Here is a 16,871-nt window from a genome sequence, read left to right as displayed (position 1 = left end):
GGTTTCCAACTGATTTTCAGGGGTGCCAGACACCCTGGTTCAGTGGCAGTAGGTCAGGCACAGATTTCATACTCAAGATCAGCTGAGTGGAGCCTAAGGATTTAGGAGTTATTACTGCATGCAAGCTAAAGATCATCCTCCTGGTGATGCAGACCCTAACAAAAATGTCCCTACTTGGAGTGGTCTAGCTGCTAAATATATCTATCACTCATCTGTGTGAATGAGATGTGAGGAACTTCAGATTATTGGCTGCATCTGAGGGCCTTTGAGCATGAGTGCCTTGGCTACACCTCAAAATTTATGCATTTCTGGCCTAGTAGGCTGCAATAAAAATGATATTGAATCTGCCTCAGAAGAGTGGTGAATAGGGATCCTCTCAGCAACCAGAAATGATAGGGATAAAGCTGAGTGAAAACGGAATTTGATAAATCCATGTTTCAAGTATTTTATGTGAGGTAAGAGTGACTCTGAAAGATCTTAATGAGTTAGATTGGCGTGGAAGCTGCAAATACAGCACCTATTGGTCTTTGTCAAACCCTGGAATCTATCTCTAAAGGTAGAGGAGGCAGGATCATGGGCCCTGTGCCTTTTCTGTAGCACCTGGTCACCCAATACTAGCCAACATCATCAAGCTTCTCAGGGGAGGGAAGATGTGTATTGGACCTGAGGCAGCACTGAAGAATGAAGATAATGGATGATCCATAAGAAAACTATATAATAAAGACTAGATTGAGGCTGGTCACCTATTTATCACCCTGTACTCAATATTAATATTTTTATTTCATTTAATAAATTATTTTATTTAAAAAGTGAGTATGAACTCATTAGTTTTCCCTCAAAGATACAGGGCAGTGAGTCACAGTGTATATAGAACCTCAACCTAACCTTTCTGATTATGTCCATGATATACTTATGATTATAAGGTCAAGGTATCCATGCCCTTGAGCCTAATATGATGTTGAAGGTCTCTGTCTACAGTGTGATTGTGAAAAATGAAATGGCATTCAGGAGAAAACTAAATTACTACCATCAAACTTCATAGTTTTATTTTAAAGAAAGTATGAGTTTTATATTTTCAAATTAATGCATAAATTGTGGATGAGATTATAGTAGCAAGAGAAATTAAAATAATGTACATTATATACAACTTTAACTCCTATAAGGCACTTTAATTCAGGTGGTTACCACCAACTTCATTGTGTGTGTTTTATGTGTGTAAGTGAGAGAGTGAGAGAGAAAAAGAGAGTGAAAGAGAGAGAGCCAAACAGACACTGGCACCAAACTCAGCATCTTTTGCATGGTAGCCAAGCACTCTACTGTTAATTAGGAATATATAATATATATAGTTATGTATGTTTTCATGGCTGATCTTTTGTCAATGTGTAGTTGTATTTGCTCTGCCCATGACCTGGGCTATACAGCCCAAAGGAGGTGGTGCTTCCTGTCATTATAGGCGACCTCTTATAAAGAGTTGGAGAAGGGTCACATGCCCCTTCTCCCTGCTCCTGCCTGAGTGGAACATTCGCTCCCGGTCAGATCAGAGGACAACTTCGGCTGTCTACTCCGTTCTGTATTTGTGAGTATATTTCCTCAATTTATATCTTAATAAATTCTGTTACCCATTTAATAGACTCACGTGGATTGATCATAGTAAGAGGCACTCACGTGACAAAAAGACCCCACACTCCCTGTAGCTCCTGCCCAAAGCCTCTGCAGCAGCACCTGCAAGTTTGATCAGAAGTTTGTGTGTTCCCTGCAGGTCAGCCTCACTAGCACCCCTGAGTCACTTGTTCCCAACCACATGGATCTGAGCCCCACTTTTCCCCACTGGGGCTACTTGTGTGACCAAACTTTAAGGCACTCGGGCAGCTGCTGGTGAATTTCTCCGCCCTGTAGAGCCTGAGCAACTCAAATCCCCCAGGAATAACTTGACCCCTGCTCAGGCAACCAGCTGCATACAGCAGCCCTGAGGGGTGCCTGTAGACCAGGCAGCTCACATGGCATGTGTGTCAATCACTGTCTGTTCAGGCAACTCACAAGGCAGTAGTTCTGGTAACCACTGGGAGAAACATGTGTGTTCTTTGGAGGATAGAGCACCAGAGAAAGGTGTCTGCACTAGAAGCCTTTCTATTTCTGTGCTTTTAGTGACCAGATAGGGTCACAGTTCCCAGCCTCGTTAAAGATTACCAGCAGACTTTTAAAATTGTTCAGTGTAGCTGCTACCAATTCCGGGACAGCCTGGGCCACTGCCCTTGACAAGTCACCTGCCTGCCTGCCTGCCTGCCCGCCTGCCCACTGGCGTCCTCCACTCTAGCTGACTCCAGTCCTGGTGTTGCACCCCGACCCACCCGTAACTGCCGTCAGCAGCCCCATATCACCAGACAGACCGGCAGCTTTTATCAGGTGCGTGACCATTTCCGAGCACTTCCAGCTCAGTGCTATATTGCCTCATTGTTATGTATATAATTTGTTGGGGTCCCAGCAACCCTACCTACTGCTCAGGGGTTGCCCAGGTAAGTGCTTAATTCACAGGAGCCATTCAGGGACCTGAGTCAGTTTGGACCAGACCTGTTTTGGTGCTACACCTATGACACCTACTGGCCAAGCTATGATACTACATCCCAAAATCATCCAATAAACCATTCATTCATTCAACCTGGTCAATCACATCTGGAACATCTGGACACATAGGACAATCTTTTGAAAATTTTATCTGAGGTAAATTACTTGGTAATTTTACACTTTAGGCTGATTTATAAAATAAAAATTTCTTTACAAATTTGAATATTTCTCAAAAAATGGCAGAAAATATTACATCTCAGGACTTAAATTTTTTTGCTTATATGATGAATTAATTTCTACAGGACATATACAACCTTCCTGGGACAGATATAATACTTACTCTTATGGCAATTAGCATAATAATTCCCATTATATCATTGAAAAATTGGCTCAATATTAATAGCAAAAATGAAGCATTAATGGGACTGACAAAGACTTTCCAAGGTAGTGATGAAGACTTAAATAAAAGGATTCTTTCTTTGAAATCTGGTAACTTACTTCAAGAACATCAGTCCATTAATAATAGCTGTACACTCGGATTTAATTCTATTGATAATAAATGTGAATACTTAATGGATAAAACAATAACCCTCCAGAGCAATGTTACCACTATTCAGATAATTTATATAGAGGAAAGATTATCATTACTTAGTAAAATAAGGTCTATGGAATCATGTGTTTCAGAAGAATATAAAAAGTTGCATGATTCCATGAAATCTCTAGAATTCTTTACAACAAAGGAGGTCCAAGCACTACAATAGGTCATAGTTGCTCGATTGCAAGCTCTGGAAGAATCTCTCAATAAAGATGACAAAGAAACTATTAATAAACAGAAGGGCAAGGCCATGCGAGTCATAACATCACCAGATGACTCTTATACAGTGGCTTATTCTGTCGCCATCCATGAGAAGCCAGCAGATAATAGACATCCTGAGCCATATGTGGATTATATTGCACAATCTATGCATATGAGAGATTAAAAAATCCTTAAGGAAGTGGTGATCATCTATGGTATACACTCAACATTAGTAAAACAGATGTTAAATATGTGGTCTTCCACAAATAGAATCATACCAGATAACTAGAATCAGTTAATCTCAGCTGTTTCAGAAAATAGCCAACAATGGAAAACCTGTTTGAGAGAGGAAGCTAGAAGCCTGGAACAACAGGTTAAGATCAGAGATTTTTAGATCACCCAAGATCAAATTCTTGGTGAGGGACATTTTGATGATAGAAATGTACAAGCTACTTTTGACAAGCATACAATATCCTAATGCCATACAGCACCTTTAAATGCTTGGGGGAAAAAATTCAAGAACCAGGGAAACCAAGTGAGATATATACAAAATATTTCCAAGAGCCTTTTATTGATTATATAAAAAGGCTGACTACAGCTGTAAACAAAGCAGTGTCAGGCCCACAATTAAGACAACTATTATTGACTTTTGATAATGCTAATACAGAATGCAGAAGAATACTTACACCTTTAAAGGTCAGGTCAGAACCAGGAATGGATTCAATATACAAATGGTGTTGAGTCTCTTATCTATGGTAATGAGGTTTGGATAGGATAAGCAATTTCTCGAGGATGAGGGGAGGCCTTGAGGAACCAAATGTTTTAACTGTGGTAAACCAGATCATAGGACAATAAATTGTACACAGGGTGTTCTTATAAGCAACACTCCTAGAAATAACCCAAATGGGATAGCCCAACCTTCTGGATTATGCAGATGATGTGGCAAAGGCAGACACTGGACCAATGAATGCATATCAACAATAGATATTCAAGGCAACCCTTTACCAGCAGAAAACACCTTGGGGGAGCTCTCACAGGTCCCCAAACCAAACATGGTCCAAATATTTTTAGCCATTGTGGAAGAAATCCCTCTCAAGGACAATTAAATGACCCAGTGTCTAATGTATAAAACAATACTGCACTGGATGATAGAATAGCTCCAATAGATGGATCAAAAATTCCAAAATACACCATAAAATGAATATTTTGGCAGACTTCCATAAATGAACAAAGATCAAAGCTTAGAGTATAAATTACCGGTAATGTTCTGGTGGGCCTGTTAGACACAGGTGTGGATGTGACTATAATTACACCAAACTCATGGCATCTGAATTGGCCCCTTCAATAGCTAGGGATTGGAACTCTATCTCAGGTAAAATAAAATTTGAGGTGGGTTGAATGTACAGGGCCAGAAGGACACAGAGGAAGACTGAAGCCATATGTGACAAATGTAGCAGTAAATTTTTAGGGCTGAGATCTGTTACAGCAGTGGAATATCCAGATTAAAATTCCTATAATCTTAGAAATGGAATACAGGCCAATTCATGTTTCAATAAATAACATTATAAGATACTATAAAAAAAACCAGCCACCAATCATTCAGGGTGTACATAAACAGAGCACAACTGCTGTTCAGCTCTTGGAAGTACCAACAGCCCTACCTTTGAGATGGCTAACTGATAAACCTGTCTGGGTTGAACAATGGCCTTTGACAAAAGAAAAACTACAAATGTTAGAACATCTGGATCAAGAGCAGTTAAATGCACAACACTTTGAAGAATCTACCAGCCCTTGGAATTCTCCTGTATTTGTTATTAGAAGTCTGGTAAATGGAGAATACTGACTGCTCTGAGAGCTGTTAATCAATTAATTCAGCCTATGGGCTCACAACAAAATGGGATAACCTTGTCCACTCTGTTACCCTAGGAATGGCCTATTATAGTTATTAACTTAAAGGACTGTTTCTTTGCCATAAATCTACAAGAAAAGTATAGAGAAAAATTTGCCATCACACATAATTTCCAGCCAGTCAAGAGATATCAATGGAAGGTCCTCCTTTAGGGAATGCTAAATAACCTTACAAAAATTTGCCAATTTGCCAATATTTTGTGCAAATCCTTTGGAAATAATTCATGCAAAATTTCCACAATCTATAATCTACCATTATATGGATGATATCTTATTAGCTGATTCAAAGTTAGATACCTTAGAAAATATGTTTGAAGAAGTAAAGAAAGTTTGTCTTGCTGGAGACTACAAATTTCTTCTGAAAAAAATACAAAGAGGAGATTCTATTAATTACTTAGGATATGAGATAGAACTACAAAAAAAAATTAGACCCCAGAAGGTACAACTCAGGAGAGATTGATTGTGGCATCTCAAAATTTTCAAAAATTGTTAAGAAGCTTTCCATCTTTCAGGCTATCATTGGAATACCTAAAGATAGACTAGAAAATTTGCCTAATTCCCTAAAATGGGACAAGGACTCAAATAGTCCAAGAGAATTTTCAAGTGAAACTGAAAAGGAATTGGCTCTAGTAGAAAAGAAAATACGAGAGGCACATGTGGATCACGTGAATCCCGAACTTAACTGCACTTTGGTCTTACTCCCCTCTAGAAACTCCCCAACAGGGATTTTGATGCAGAGAGAAGATATTATATTGGAGTGGATATTTTTATAATGTAAACCAAGTAAGAGTTAAAGACTTATGCAGAAAAGATCTCTGATTTGATTCTAAAAGGAATATTAAGACTTCATCAGTTGACATGAATGGACCCAGCAGAAATTGTAGTGCCTTTAACTAATGAGGAAATTTCCTCATTATGGAAAGATAACAAATACTGGCAAAAATCTTGCAGTAAATTTTTGGGAGAGATTAACAATTGCTATCCCAAAAGCAAGAGAATAGAATTCATAAAGAGAACTGAATGGTTCCTTCCTCACATTGTACAGGAAAACCTAATCTCTGGAGTCCCCACATTCTATACTGATGCAAATAAATCAGGAAAGGCAGGATATAAATCAGGAAATTTAAGTAAAGTGGTTCAAGCCCCCCACAATTCTGTACAAAAGGCAGAACTGTATGCCATTCTTATAGTACTAATGGACTTTACGGCACCTCTCAATATAGTTACTGACTCTCAATATGCAGAGAGAGTTGTTTTACATATTGAAACTGCTGAATTTATTCCTGATAATACAGAATTAACTCCGCCATTTATACAATTACAGGAAATCATCAGAAATAGGGAACATTCTCTCTCTCTCTCTCTCTCTCTCTCTCTCTCTCTCTCTCTATATATATATATATATATATATATATATATATATATATATATATATATATATATATATATATATATATAAAACACATATCAGATCCCATATGGGTCTGCCAGGTCCTCTAGCCCAAGGTAATGATTGATCAGTTATTAATAGGTAAAGTACTAAAAGCCTCAGAATTTAATAAGAAACATCATATAAATAGCAAGGGTTTTAAGGAGTTCTCCATTACTTGGCAACAAGCCAAGAAAATTGTAAAAAGAAAAAAAAATATCCTACTTCTTCCTCCTATAACCAAACTCCATTACCTGCAGGAAGCACTCCAAAAGGTATACAAAGCAATAAAATTTGGCAGATGGATGTGCTTCATTTTGCAGAATTCAGAAGATTAAAATATGTACACCATACCATTGACACATATTTAGGATTTCAATGGGCAACTTTTATGAGTTCTGAAAAGGCTGATTCTGTGATTGCACACCTATTAGAAGTTATGGCCATCATGGGAATACCTGTGCAAATTAAGACTGACAATGCTCCAGCATATGTCTCAAATAAAATGAGACAGTTTTTGATTATTATGATATAAAGCATGTTATAGGTATACCACACAATCCCACAGGCCAAGCAGTTATAGAAAATTCAATCAAATTTTAAAGGATGTGCTAAGAAAACAGCAACGTTTAGCAATGACTCCTAGAAATAGATGACATAATGCATTATTGACCTTGAAATTTCTAAATGCTGATGAGAAAGGAACAACAACTGTGGAGAGACCTTGGACAACAGAAAAAAAAAAACAACTCCTGAACTAAACCAACCAGTTTACTTCAAAGATGTGTTGAACTCAGAATGGAAATAATGATACTTCCTATGTTAGAGAAAGGGTTTTGATTTTGTTTCTGTAGGAGAAAAAACACTATGGATACAAAAAAACTTAATAAAAATTCACTTTGAACAGGAAAAAACCCTTGATAAGGAGGAGTAAGAGCTCATCCATTGATATGACAACTCTACAAGTTGTAATAAAAATGCAATGAACAAGGGTCGGTGCAGGATTCTGTATTTTTTTTTCTTTACAGGATAATAGGAATACCAATCTTCAAGAAATCTTAAGGCCTTGGATACCCAGATGTCTACAGCAGAAGGAAAGAACCTACTGGTTCCAATATACTCTACAGGGTAATAACTTATTGCCTAACTTCAATATCTCTTTAACTCTAGAATAGTTGTTGTCCTGATTCAGTTATAAATTAAGCTGGCTTTGGAGTTAGAATGTGAGTCTCTTCTTCTCTAAACGCAAGCATGTTGTTAAAAGAAAAAAATTAAGAGATTCTGTCTCATATCAGAAGAGCCAACTGGTGTGAGACAGAAGAAAACCAATAATCTAAGGATCATTGTTATCAAGATTCTGTTTCTCTCCATGTTTATTTTTGATTTTTCAGAATCCTTCCTTACATGTCATGTTAACTTTATATCCAAACTTTCCATTTTGACAACTTCATCTGTCTATTCTGTTCTGTATTTGTGAGTGTATTTCTTCATTTTATATCTTACTAAATTGTGTTACCCATTTAATAGACTCATGTAGATTGATCATAATAGCAACAGATAACTAATTGCTATGTTCTTCCCTTGGGAAAGGTCACCCCTTCTGTACCTTGATTTACTCATTTGCCTGTAGTTCTTTGTGTAGGGTTGGGGCTCTTGGGCTTTCCCCAATATGTTTTGGTGTGTTCACTGATGCCCTCTTTCTCTGGTCATATTTAGAGAGTCATGTTATTGAAACTTTATGGGTATGGCTTCTGATATGACTAGGAGACACAATATCAAGAAAAGTTCTGGATCCTCTGTATCTTACAATCATTCTTTGTCTCTTTATCAATGTTCTCTGAATCTTAGGTGTGGGCATATTTTATACATGTATCCATTGGAACTGGGCTCCACAACTCCACATTTTTTTGGTTATGAATTTATTTAGTCTGTTTCAAAGTGAAGATTCATAGGCAAGGAGTGAAGGCAGAACTTATCTGTGGTATAAGGATAAATATTTTTATTAATAATTATGCTAGTTTGATATAATATGTGGTTGTAGATTTTCCTCCAATAACCACAATTTTACTAGGACTGATTAGTTACCTAGCTTTCCTCTTATTGACCATGTCTTTAGTCTAATTAGAGAGCTATTTGTTACTCTCTAGGTATGTTTGTCACTACTACAATCATAGTGTTATTGTGGTGGTGTAATAACTGGGTAATACTTTGGGTTGTCTTCCTCCTTTTGATGTTTGCATAGCATCTTCTGATTCCTTGAAACCTGATCTGCAGAAAGGGGACATTACTTTCAGTTCCAGCTTAGAGGTGTCTCAATTCTGTTTCTGAAGTCCCATCTCTGGTAAACATCTTTATCTTCTTTGTATGGAATATAATATGAAGAAATTCTGAAGTCTCATTTTCTACTAACTTCTGTCTCTTTTCATCTTTCTCTCCATACTTTTGAATAAAGAAATTGTTCTCACCCAATCTTTAGCTTCCCTGGCTATTTCTCAAGGAGAGAGGGTCACTATCATCTGCAGGGTCATCTCAAATGGCATTTCTGCTCATTTCCACTGGTACCAGCAGAAGCAGAGAGCAAAGCCTAAGCTCCTGATTTATGTCATTTCCAATTTGACTTCTGGAGTCACAACTTACTTTAGTGGCAGTGAATCTGGGACGTCTTACTCTCTCACAATCACCAGCATGAAGGCTGAAGATGCTGCCACTTACTACTGTCAACAGAGGAACAGGGTTCCATTCACAAGGTCTACAAACTAGAAAAAAAAAACTTTCACCTTCTCAGTAACCAGCTACTTTTCCCTCAGAAGATATAATATGATCAAGAATTTGATGGCTATGGGACAGAATATCTCAATATTTCTGCAATGTAAACAGGGCTGAGTTTTATTCAAATAACTTAAGCATTCCCTCTGTCCAAAGAAGAATAAAAAATATGTAGATGGAGCCAGGCAGAGGTGGCACATGCTTTTAATACCAGCACTCCAGAGGCAGAGGCATGTGGATCTCTGTGAGTTTAAGGCCAGCCTGGGTAACAGAGAGAGTTCCAGGAAAGATGCAAAGCTACACAGAGAAACCCTGTCTCAAAAAACCAAAAAAAAAAAAGTGTAGATGGAGATAATGGTATAAGACAACCTGAGGTCCCATCTTTGTGATACCCTGTGCAGAGGCATTTTTGAGAGATATGATTCAGATTTCCACTTAAGGAGGACATCATTGGACTTTTGAGAAAACATGCAAGGCTTTAGGATTCATATTTTCATAACTGTTTCAAATTTAGGGAGGAGCCATAGCTTTGCCTTAGAGCAGATCTTCATCAAGACCATCTTTCTCCAGGGGAAAGATCTAAATAATGAGAGCAGAGTTCTTTATCAACCCTTCTTGGAATGAATAATGTGGATAATATCTTACTGCATTTTTGTAGAATGTTTATCACTGTAGCAATGTGATAAATTTCCTATGTATATACCTAAAAAAACACTATTGTTGAACCTTACAATAATGACAGAGGATCTCCATTCTATTATCTAAAGTATATACTGAGAACATTGTATAATATAGTCTTTAAATTTTAGAATTTAGAGGAACATACTATTTACATATACTCACATACAGAGGCCACAACTATGTTCCTACATACAATGATTCACCTGAATAATTAAAAAACAGATTCCAAACCATTACATATTCAATATAATCCTTCTTTCAGATTTAAAATGTTTACCTCTTCCTGAATTTAGTTTTGTGGGTGCTGTGATTGTTTTTTGACCATGACTTATAGCAGTAGAAACAGCAACAATCAGGTTGATGCTATACCAGCTATGTGATAACAGTGGAAACATGAAACCACACAATGACCCTTATTAATAAAGCTAAATGGAATATCCTAAAATTTGTTATAGAACTATGGAATGCCTTCAAATTGGATGGCCTGGACACAATATGCCCAAATACAAGTTCTAATTATTTACATGCTTACAATGTTCCAAAGAATAAGTTTAAAATATATTATAAGTTAATACTTCCTTCAATCTGTATGGCTTTATCTGATGTAACTCAAATGTATATTGAATGTGTTAGAAGTAATCAATGCTGTACTCCATTACTTTTGCAACTTTGTTTAATACATTGTAATTAATGTTTTCAAGTTGGCTTTCAAGCTTAGATTTTTTCCTGATAAAATATGGGTCTTGTGTAGCTCTGACTGGTCTCAAATTGTAGTGAATAATGACCCTGAAATTCAGGAATCCCTCTTTCTAACTTCTAAGATCTTGAACTACAAGAATGAACCACCATGCCCAGTTCATGCAATGCTGGGACTGTAATCCAGGGTTCTTTTTACATAGTAGGCGAGAAGTCCATGATTAAGCAACATTCCTGCATATTTTGTTACTACTTGATAGCAAGAATTGCACAGCATATGTATCTGTTTCTGCACATATTTAAATGTTATGGCCTATGCATAATTCTTACTAATGCTGCTGATAATTTGTAGGAAGAAGCTGTCCGAGAAATGGTTCATCAGTTTTTGCTGAGTGCATTACAATTTGCCATAAATCACTGTAAAATCTTTTGGTACCACATTTGGGAAAAAACCTCAATCCTGTTCTTATTTTAAAATTCTCTCCAATAGGGGAGGCAATAATAAATGTCTAGCCAGTCAAAATCACCAGCTTTTGCTTGCCAAACAGTGTTCCTACCCCTAAGGACAAGAGAAGTTTCTAGTTTGATTCTTTTGATTTGTAGCATTTTCTCCTTGACTCTGCCTACTTATCTGAAAGTGGTCATAGCATTTTACTTACCCATTATTAGTCAATGGAGACTGGAGATCCTGACAATTCCTTATGATGCAGGTAGAGAAAAGCCTGCCCTAGGGTTCTGATCCTGAATAATGATCTTCCTGGATGAGGGGAGGTGGTTAGTGTGACACGTGCATTCTTTTCCCTTCACCCATTGTAGTCCAGTGCAGAGCTGATGCAGATGCTGGGTTTTGGATTATTATAACCAAATGGAGGGTTTTTGTAAGTATCATAAAGAGTTTCCAAAGTTGAGAACATAAAGGCCATAGGAAGAAATCATGTCAGTGAGTGAGAAAGAAAGTATTTTTCCTGATACAGCTGACAATCCAATTCTCCAATGATCTCAAAGGATCATTATAGTAAGTGAAATCCGTGAAAGGCATGACATTTCATTGGCTGTTGAAAGGTCTCTTTTGTCCATTTTTCAAATCTTGAATATTGCTAAAGGTACAAATTTGTGAAAATGAACTCCTTTTCCCCCTTTTTGGCGACTGTATATAGTTTCTTAGAATTGAGACAGGAAACCACATCATTTATATATTTGGGACGATGAAGTAACTGGATGTGATTCAATGCAACTGTGAACTTCATGATATCCAAAGCCTCTTGTCACTGTTGTGGGAAGTATCTGAAGACTTGTGCTTTCTCCCCATTAAATAAGTAACACTTTACTGTGTGATTTCCCTGTGTCATTCTCTAGTCAAAATGTAGACAGCACTCCAGGGACCTGACTCATTATATTAGAATTAGGCAAACATTTTTAGTGATCATTTGTTTTTCTACTGAGTAATCTCATCATTTTGCATACTTGTATGGATAGTACAATATGGATGCCATGGAGGTTTAACCAGCAGTCCAAGAATTAGATTGTAGTTTGACTGTATTGTTATTTTCTCTATGTCAATGACATGTGCTAGAAAAGAGACTTTTAGAGGAATATGAGGATAATAGGCTTGGTGTGGACTGGGACTGATTCAGTTCTTTTAATCTTTTTTTGTATCATATTTTGAGAGCAATAATAACTCTTGGGATGTTCTGAGAATGTAACTTCATGAAGGAAGTGAAAGTAAAGGTAGCCAGCTGAAAGCTCTCAGACACTGTGTCAATTCAACCATGAAACAGATGTGTTGCAAGTGAAGCCTTATTCCCAGAGAATTAGACAAAAGAGTCTAATTATTGATTCTCCTCAGGTGTGGGACAGGTAAAACACACTTAAAGTCTAAATTCCACCAGCTTTCCTGACATGGGGTGTGAATAACAATGATTTCTTTTCTGTATGTAGAGAACAAATACACTCCGTATAATCACTGTATAGATGAGTGTTCTGTGCCGTGGTTATATGAGATGCAGCTAAGAAGGTGAAAGTCAGTATGTGGTTGAAGGGAGTAAAAAAACAGACAATAGAAAGGAGAAAATCATAAATGCCATTGTGTGTTTGCAAAAGGACCATAAGCCACCTAAAATTATAATTTTCATGGTTTGATTGGAATGATTGCTCAGTAGTTAAGAACAATCCTTGTTCTTGCAGCGTAATGAGGCTTAATTCCCAGTTTGCACATGGTGGTATGAAACCATCCCCATTCAGGGTGTATGTCACCCTCATTTGACCTCTTTGGTATCCAGACATACTAGTGTTGCACATGCAGCAAAACAGTCATAGACACAAAAAACCCTAATATTTAAAACCTTAATTATAATTTTCATCAATATTCAGATTAGTATCCAAATAAATAACATTGCCATATCGAGTATATTTTTTCAAAGTAGTTGCTGCAGGTGTGAAATAAATTAGTATTTTAATGGATTCTGTATGTTTGTGCGTATGATTTTATTGCTTAAACAAAACATACACATATGGTGTCAGTAAATAAAATACATCCACATTAATACACTGAATTAGGGCAAAGTGCACAGATTTTATCTCTATTGCAGACTCTTTGATATATCCCTCAATGTAAAATCTATGACCATATACATCAGAGTCACTCCTGTCATTGATTTACAGGTCAATCAATTTCTAGACATATCCACCTATCTTTTGTTTCTGATACCTCCCCTTGCATCCATCATCATTTTTTGGCCCTAAATTGTGTGTCTTTTTAATCCAGTCTGATCTCTGTCTCCTACACAATGGTTGTCTGCACATGTGAAAGTCCTCTCATTCCACCTCTCAGTAAGTCCATCATAACCTATCTTCTGATGTTGATACACTCTAGACCTACCCTACTTTGTCTATAACTTCCCATGTTTACCTTCTACATTCACTTTATTACATATTTCTCTCACCATGCAGCTGTATCTTTCTGCCATAAACCTATAGGGACAGGCCCTCTCAATCTCTGGAAGATGTATGTTGCCCATAACATATGCATGTTTAAACTGTTTTACATTGAAGGATATGAGAGACAATCTGAGAGAAAACTCATATTCCTTAAAGACAATAATTTCTGATAATGAGGGATAGAATTCAAGTCCAGTAATCTAAAGCCTCACAGGAACTTTGGGCATAGATATAATCCCAGTAAAATATATAAACCCCATGACCTTGTCTGGTCTTGATTGAAGTAGTTCTTGTGTGGCTGAGCTGTGATAAATAAAATTAAATTCTTTCTTTACCTGAAAAGATATGCTATTTACATGAGATCCCATCCTTCCTTATAAATCATGTCTTCAAGTAGGATTCTATTACTCTTGTGGGAACCATTTTGAGTATGAAGCTGCACAGGGGTTTGTGGAGCTAAGGCCCAATAGACTCATTTACAGAATACTTACATACCCAAGGCTCAGGGAACATTTTTGAAATTGGAATGTAAATATTGTAAGAGCAATAGGATCAGCGAGTTTGTAGTGAGATTGTTGCCTCCTAATAACATCAGGAGATATACATGTAAAGTCTCACCAACATTACTAACCAAATATGAGCTGAACAGTGAGGACTCAAAAAGCATGCCAAACTATCCACAAAGGATTATAGACAACTGAGTAAACATGGGAGCAGGAGAAGCGCTTCTTCCCAAGAGAGAACACACCAGTTGGTTGCCTGTGGCCCAATGATCAGCCCTGAAAATATTGATACAAGTTTTGTTATATAGACTGAACAGTTTATATTTAGAAATATTCTGGTATACACAAGTATAGATGTGCATATGATAATGAAGTTATGAAAAAATAGGCCATGAATTTGAAGGAGAGTGAAGAGTGATATTGGGAGGATTTGAAGGGAGGAAAAGAAGGGAGAAATGCCTTAGTCAAAATACAATCTCACAAATAAATAGAAAAAAAAGAAGTAGCTGCCTGCTCTGAATGAAACCTAGAGCTACCTTTGAAAGTACCCTGTAAGGATTTATGTACTTTCTAGAATTGTACCATATCTAACAGTCCCTGACATGGAGGGAAACATAACAAGGAAGTTCTACATTGAACATGACAGAAATAAAAATAAAGTACAACTCTTAGACTGGTTCTGTTCTCTTTGTCCAAAGAGGAGCATATTCCTATAAATAAACCTGTGCTGCCTTTCTAAACTGAAACAGAAGAGGACCACAGGCTGTATGTAATAAGTCACCAAGTTGGCCAGACCTATGGCTGTGCTCAACCATTGCTGATTTGCATGTGCCCAGAGAGTGCCTGTTCCCCTTCTTCATAGTCAGGTCACTCCTGTGCTGGAGTCAGCCTCACACAGTCACAGCACAGACATGAGGGTCCCCACACAGCTCCTGGGGTTGCAGCTGCTCTGGCTTTTAGGTAAGGAATTTTAATTGCTATGAAGAAATTTCCAAATACATTGGAAATTTATTCAGCTGAGTCTGGTCAGTACTTCACTGTCTCTGTGAAAGCCTTTTTCTAGCAGAATTAACTGTATGCAAATTTATTCTCAATTTTCTAATTTCAGGTGCCAGATGTGACATCCAGATGACCCAGTCTCCAGCTTCCCTGTCTGCTTCTCTTGGAGAAAGTGTCACCATGACATGCCAGGCAAGTCAGAACATTTACAGTAGTTTAGCATGGTATCAGCAGAAACCAGGTGAACGTCCTCAGCTCCTGATCTATAATGCAAACACCTTGGCAAATGGGGTCCCATCGAGGTTCAGTGGCAGTGGATCTGGCACACAGTATTCTCTCAAGATCAGCAGCCTGCAGTCTGAAGATGTGGCAACTTATTACTGTCAACAGTATAGCAATTACCCTCCCACAGTGATACAAGTCATAACATAAACCCCCAAGGAAGCAGAAGTATGTGGCCTGGTTGCCCCAGATGTTCCTCCTGGTGAGTCAACCACTGAAACTGTTTCTTAGATGTTATAGCAATTTTAATATAGCTCATTATGATTCATTTTTTGTAGAAAAAGCCAACCAGTTCTCTCTGTAGTCTAACTATCTTTCTTCAGCTTCATCTCCAGCACTATTGAGTACCAATATATTTTCTGCATTAAAAGAGGACACAGTCCCTGTGAGGAGTCTAAGTTGTATCATACAGAAGGAGTGGAAGCTTCTGTGGATATTCCAGAAAATGTTCTTTATGTACAGAAAATTAAGTTATACATGCCAGTATTCAAAATGGAGGTAATCATTATTGAGAGAAGCTGACAACAGAAAGGTTTCCTGGATTTCTTACAACAGCTAGAGCACAAGGAAAGGGAAGGCTGCTTAGCCATGACCCTTTGGTGTGTTCTGAAATTCCAGCAGTGTGTGTTGATGCTTTCTGCTATCTGCCACACTTCAGTTAGAATTCTAACAGTTCCTAAGTCCACTGGTCTGCTTACAAGAATCAAACAATATTGAACCACACTTATATGACTTTTTGTTTGTTTGTTTGTTTATTTCTTGTTTGTTTGTTTGTTTGTTTGAGACAGGGTTTCTCTGTGTAGCTTTGTGCCTTTCCTGGAACTCAGTTGGTAGCTCAGGCTGGCCTTGAACTCACAGAGATCCGCCTGGCTCTGCCTCCCGAGTGCTGGGATTAAAGGCGTGTGCCACCACCACCCGGCCACTTATATGACTTTTACTCTCACTATATGAAGTAGAATATAGACTTGTCTATTTTTTTTATTTTATAATTTAATTTAATTTTACATATCAGCCATGGATTCCCTTTTTCTCCCCCCTCACACTAGCCCCCGCCCCCCGCCTTCTCCCCACCTCATCCCATATTCCTATCTCCTCCAGGGCAAAGACTCCCCTAGGGATTGAGTTCAACCTGGTAGATTCAGTCCAGGCAGGTCCAGTCCCCTCCTCCCAGGCTGAGCCAAGTGTCCCTGTATAAGCCCCAGGTTCCAAACAGCCAGCTCATGCACTGAGGACAGGCCCCGTCCCAGTGCCTGGATGCCTCCCAAACAGATAAAGCTAAAAAAAAAAAAGAATATAGACTTGTCTATATGAA

At 37.8% G+C, this 16,871-nt stretch overlaps 1 gene segment (V, D, J or C); it reads left to right on the top strand.

Moving 5' to 3' along the window:
- The first annotated feature begins 15,154 nt into the window (after window positions 1-15,154).
- On the top strand, window positions 15,155-15,709 carry LOC128099874 (immunoglobulin kappa variable 1D-13-like). The segment is given in 2 exon segments: window positions 15,155-15,238; window positions 15,387-15,709. Coding segments are annotated over 2 exon segments (372 nt in total).
- Window positions 15,710-16,871: the final 1,162 nt, after the last annotated feature.

This window comes from Peromyscus californicus, unplaced genomic scaffold (genome assembly GCF_007827085.1).
Source record: "Peromyscus californicus insignis strain IS unplaced genomic scaffold, ASM782708v3 Scaffold_6__1_contigs__length_162567912, whole genome shotgun sequence".
Taxonomy (NCBI): Eukaryota; Metazoa; Chordata; class Mammalia; order Rodentia; family Cricetidae; genus Peromyscus; species Peromyscus californicus.
This window is presented reverse-complemented; position numbering and strand designations above follow the sequence as displayed.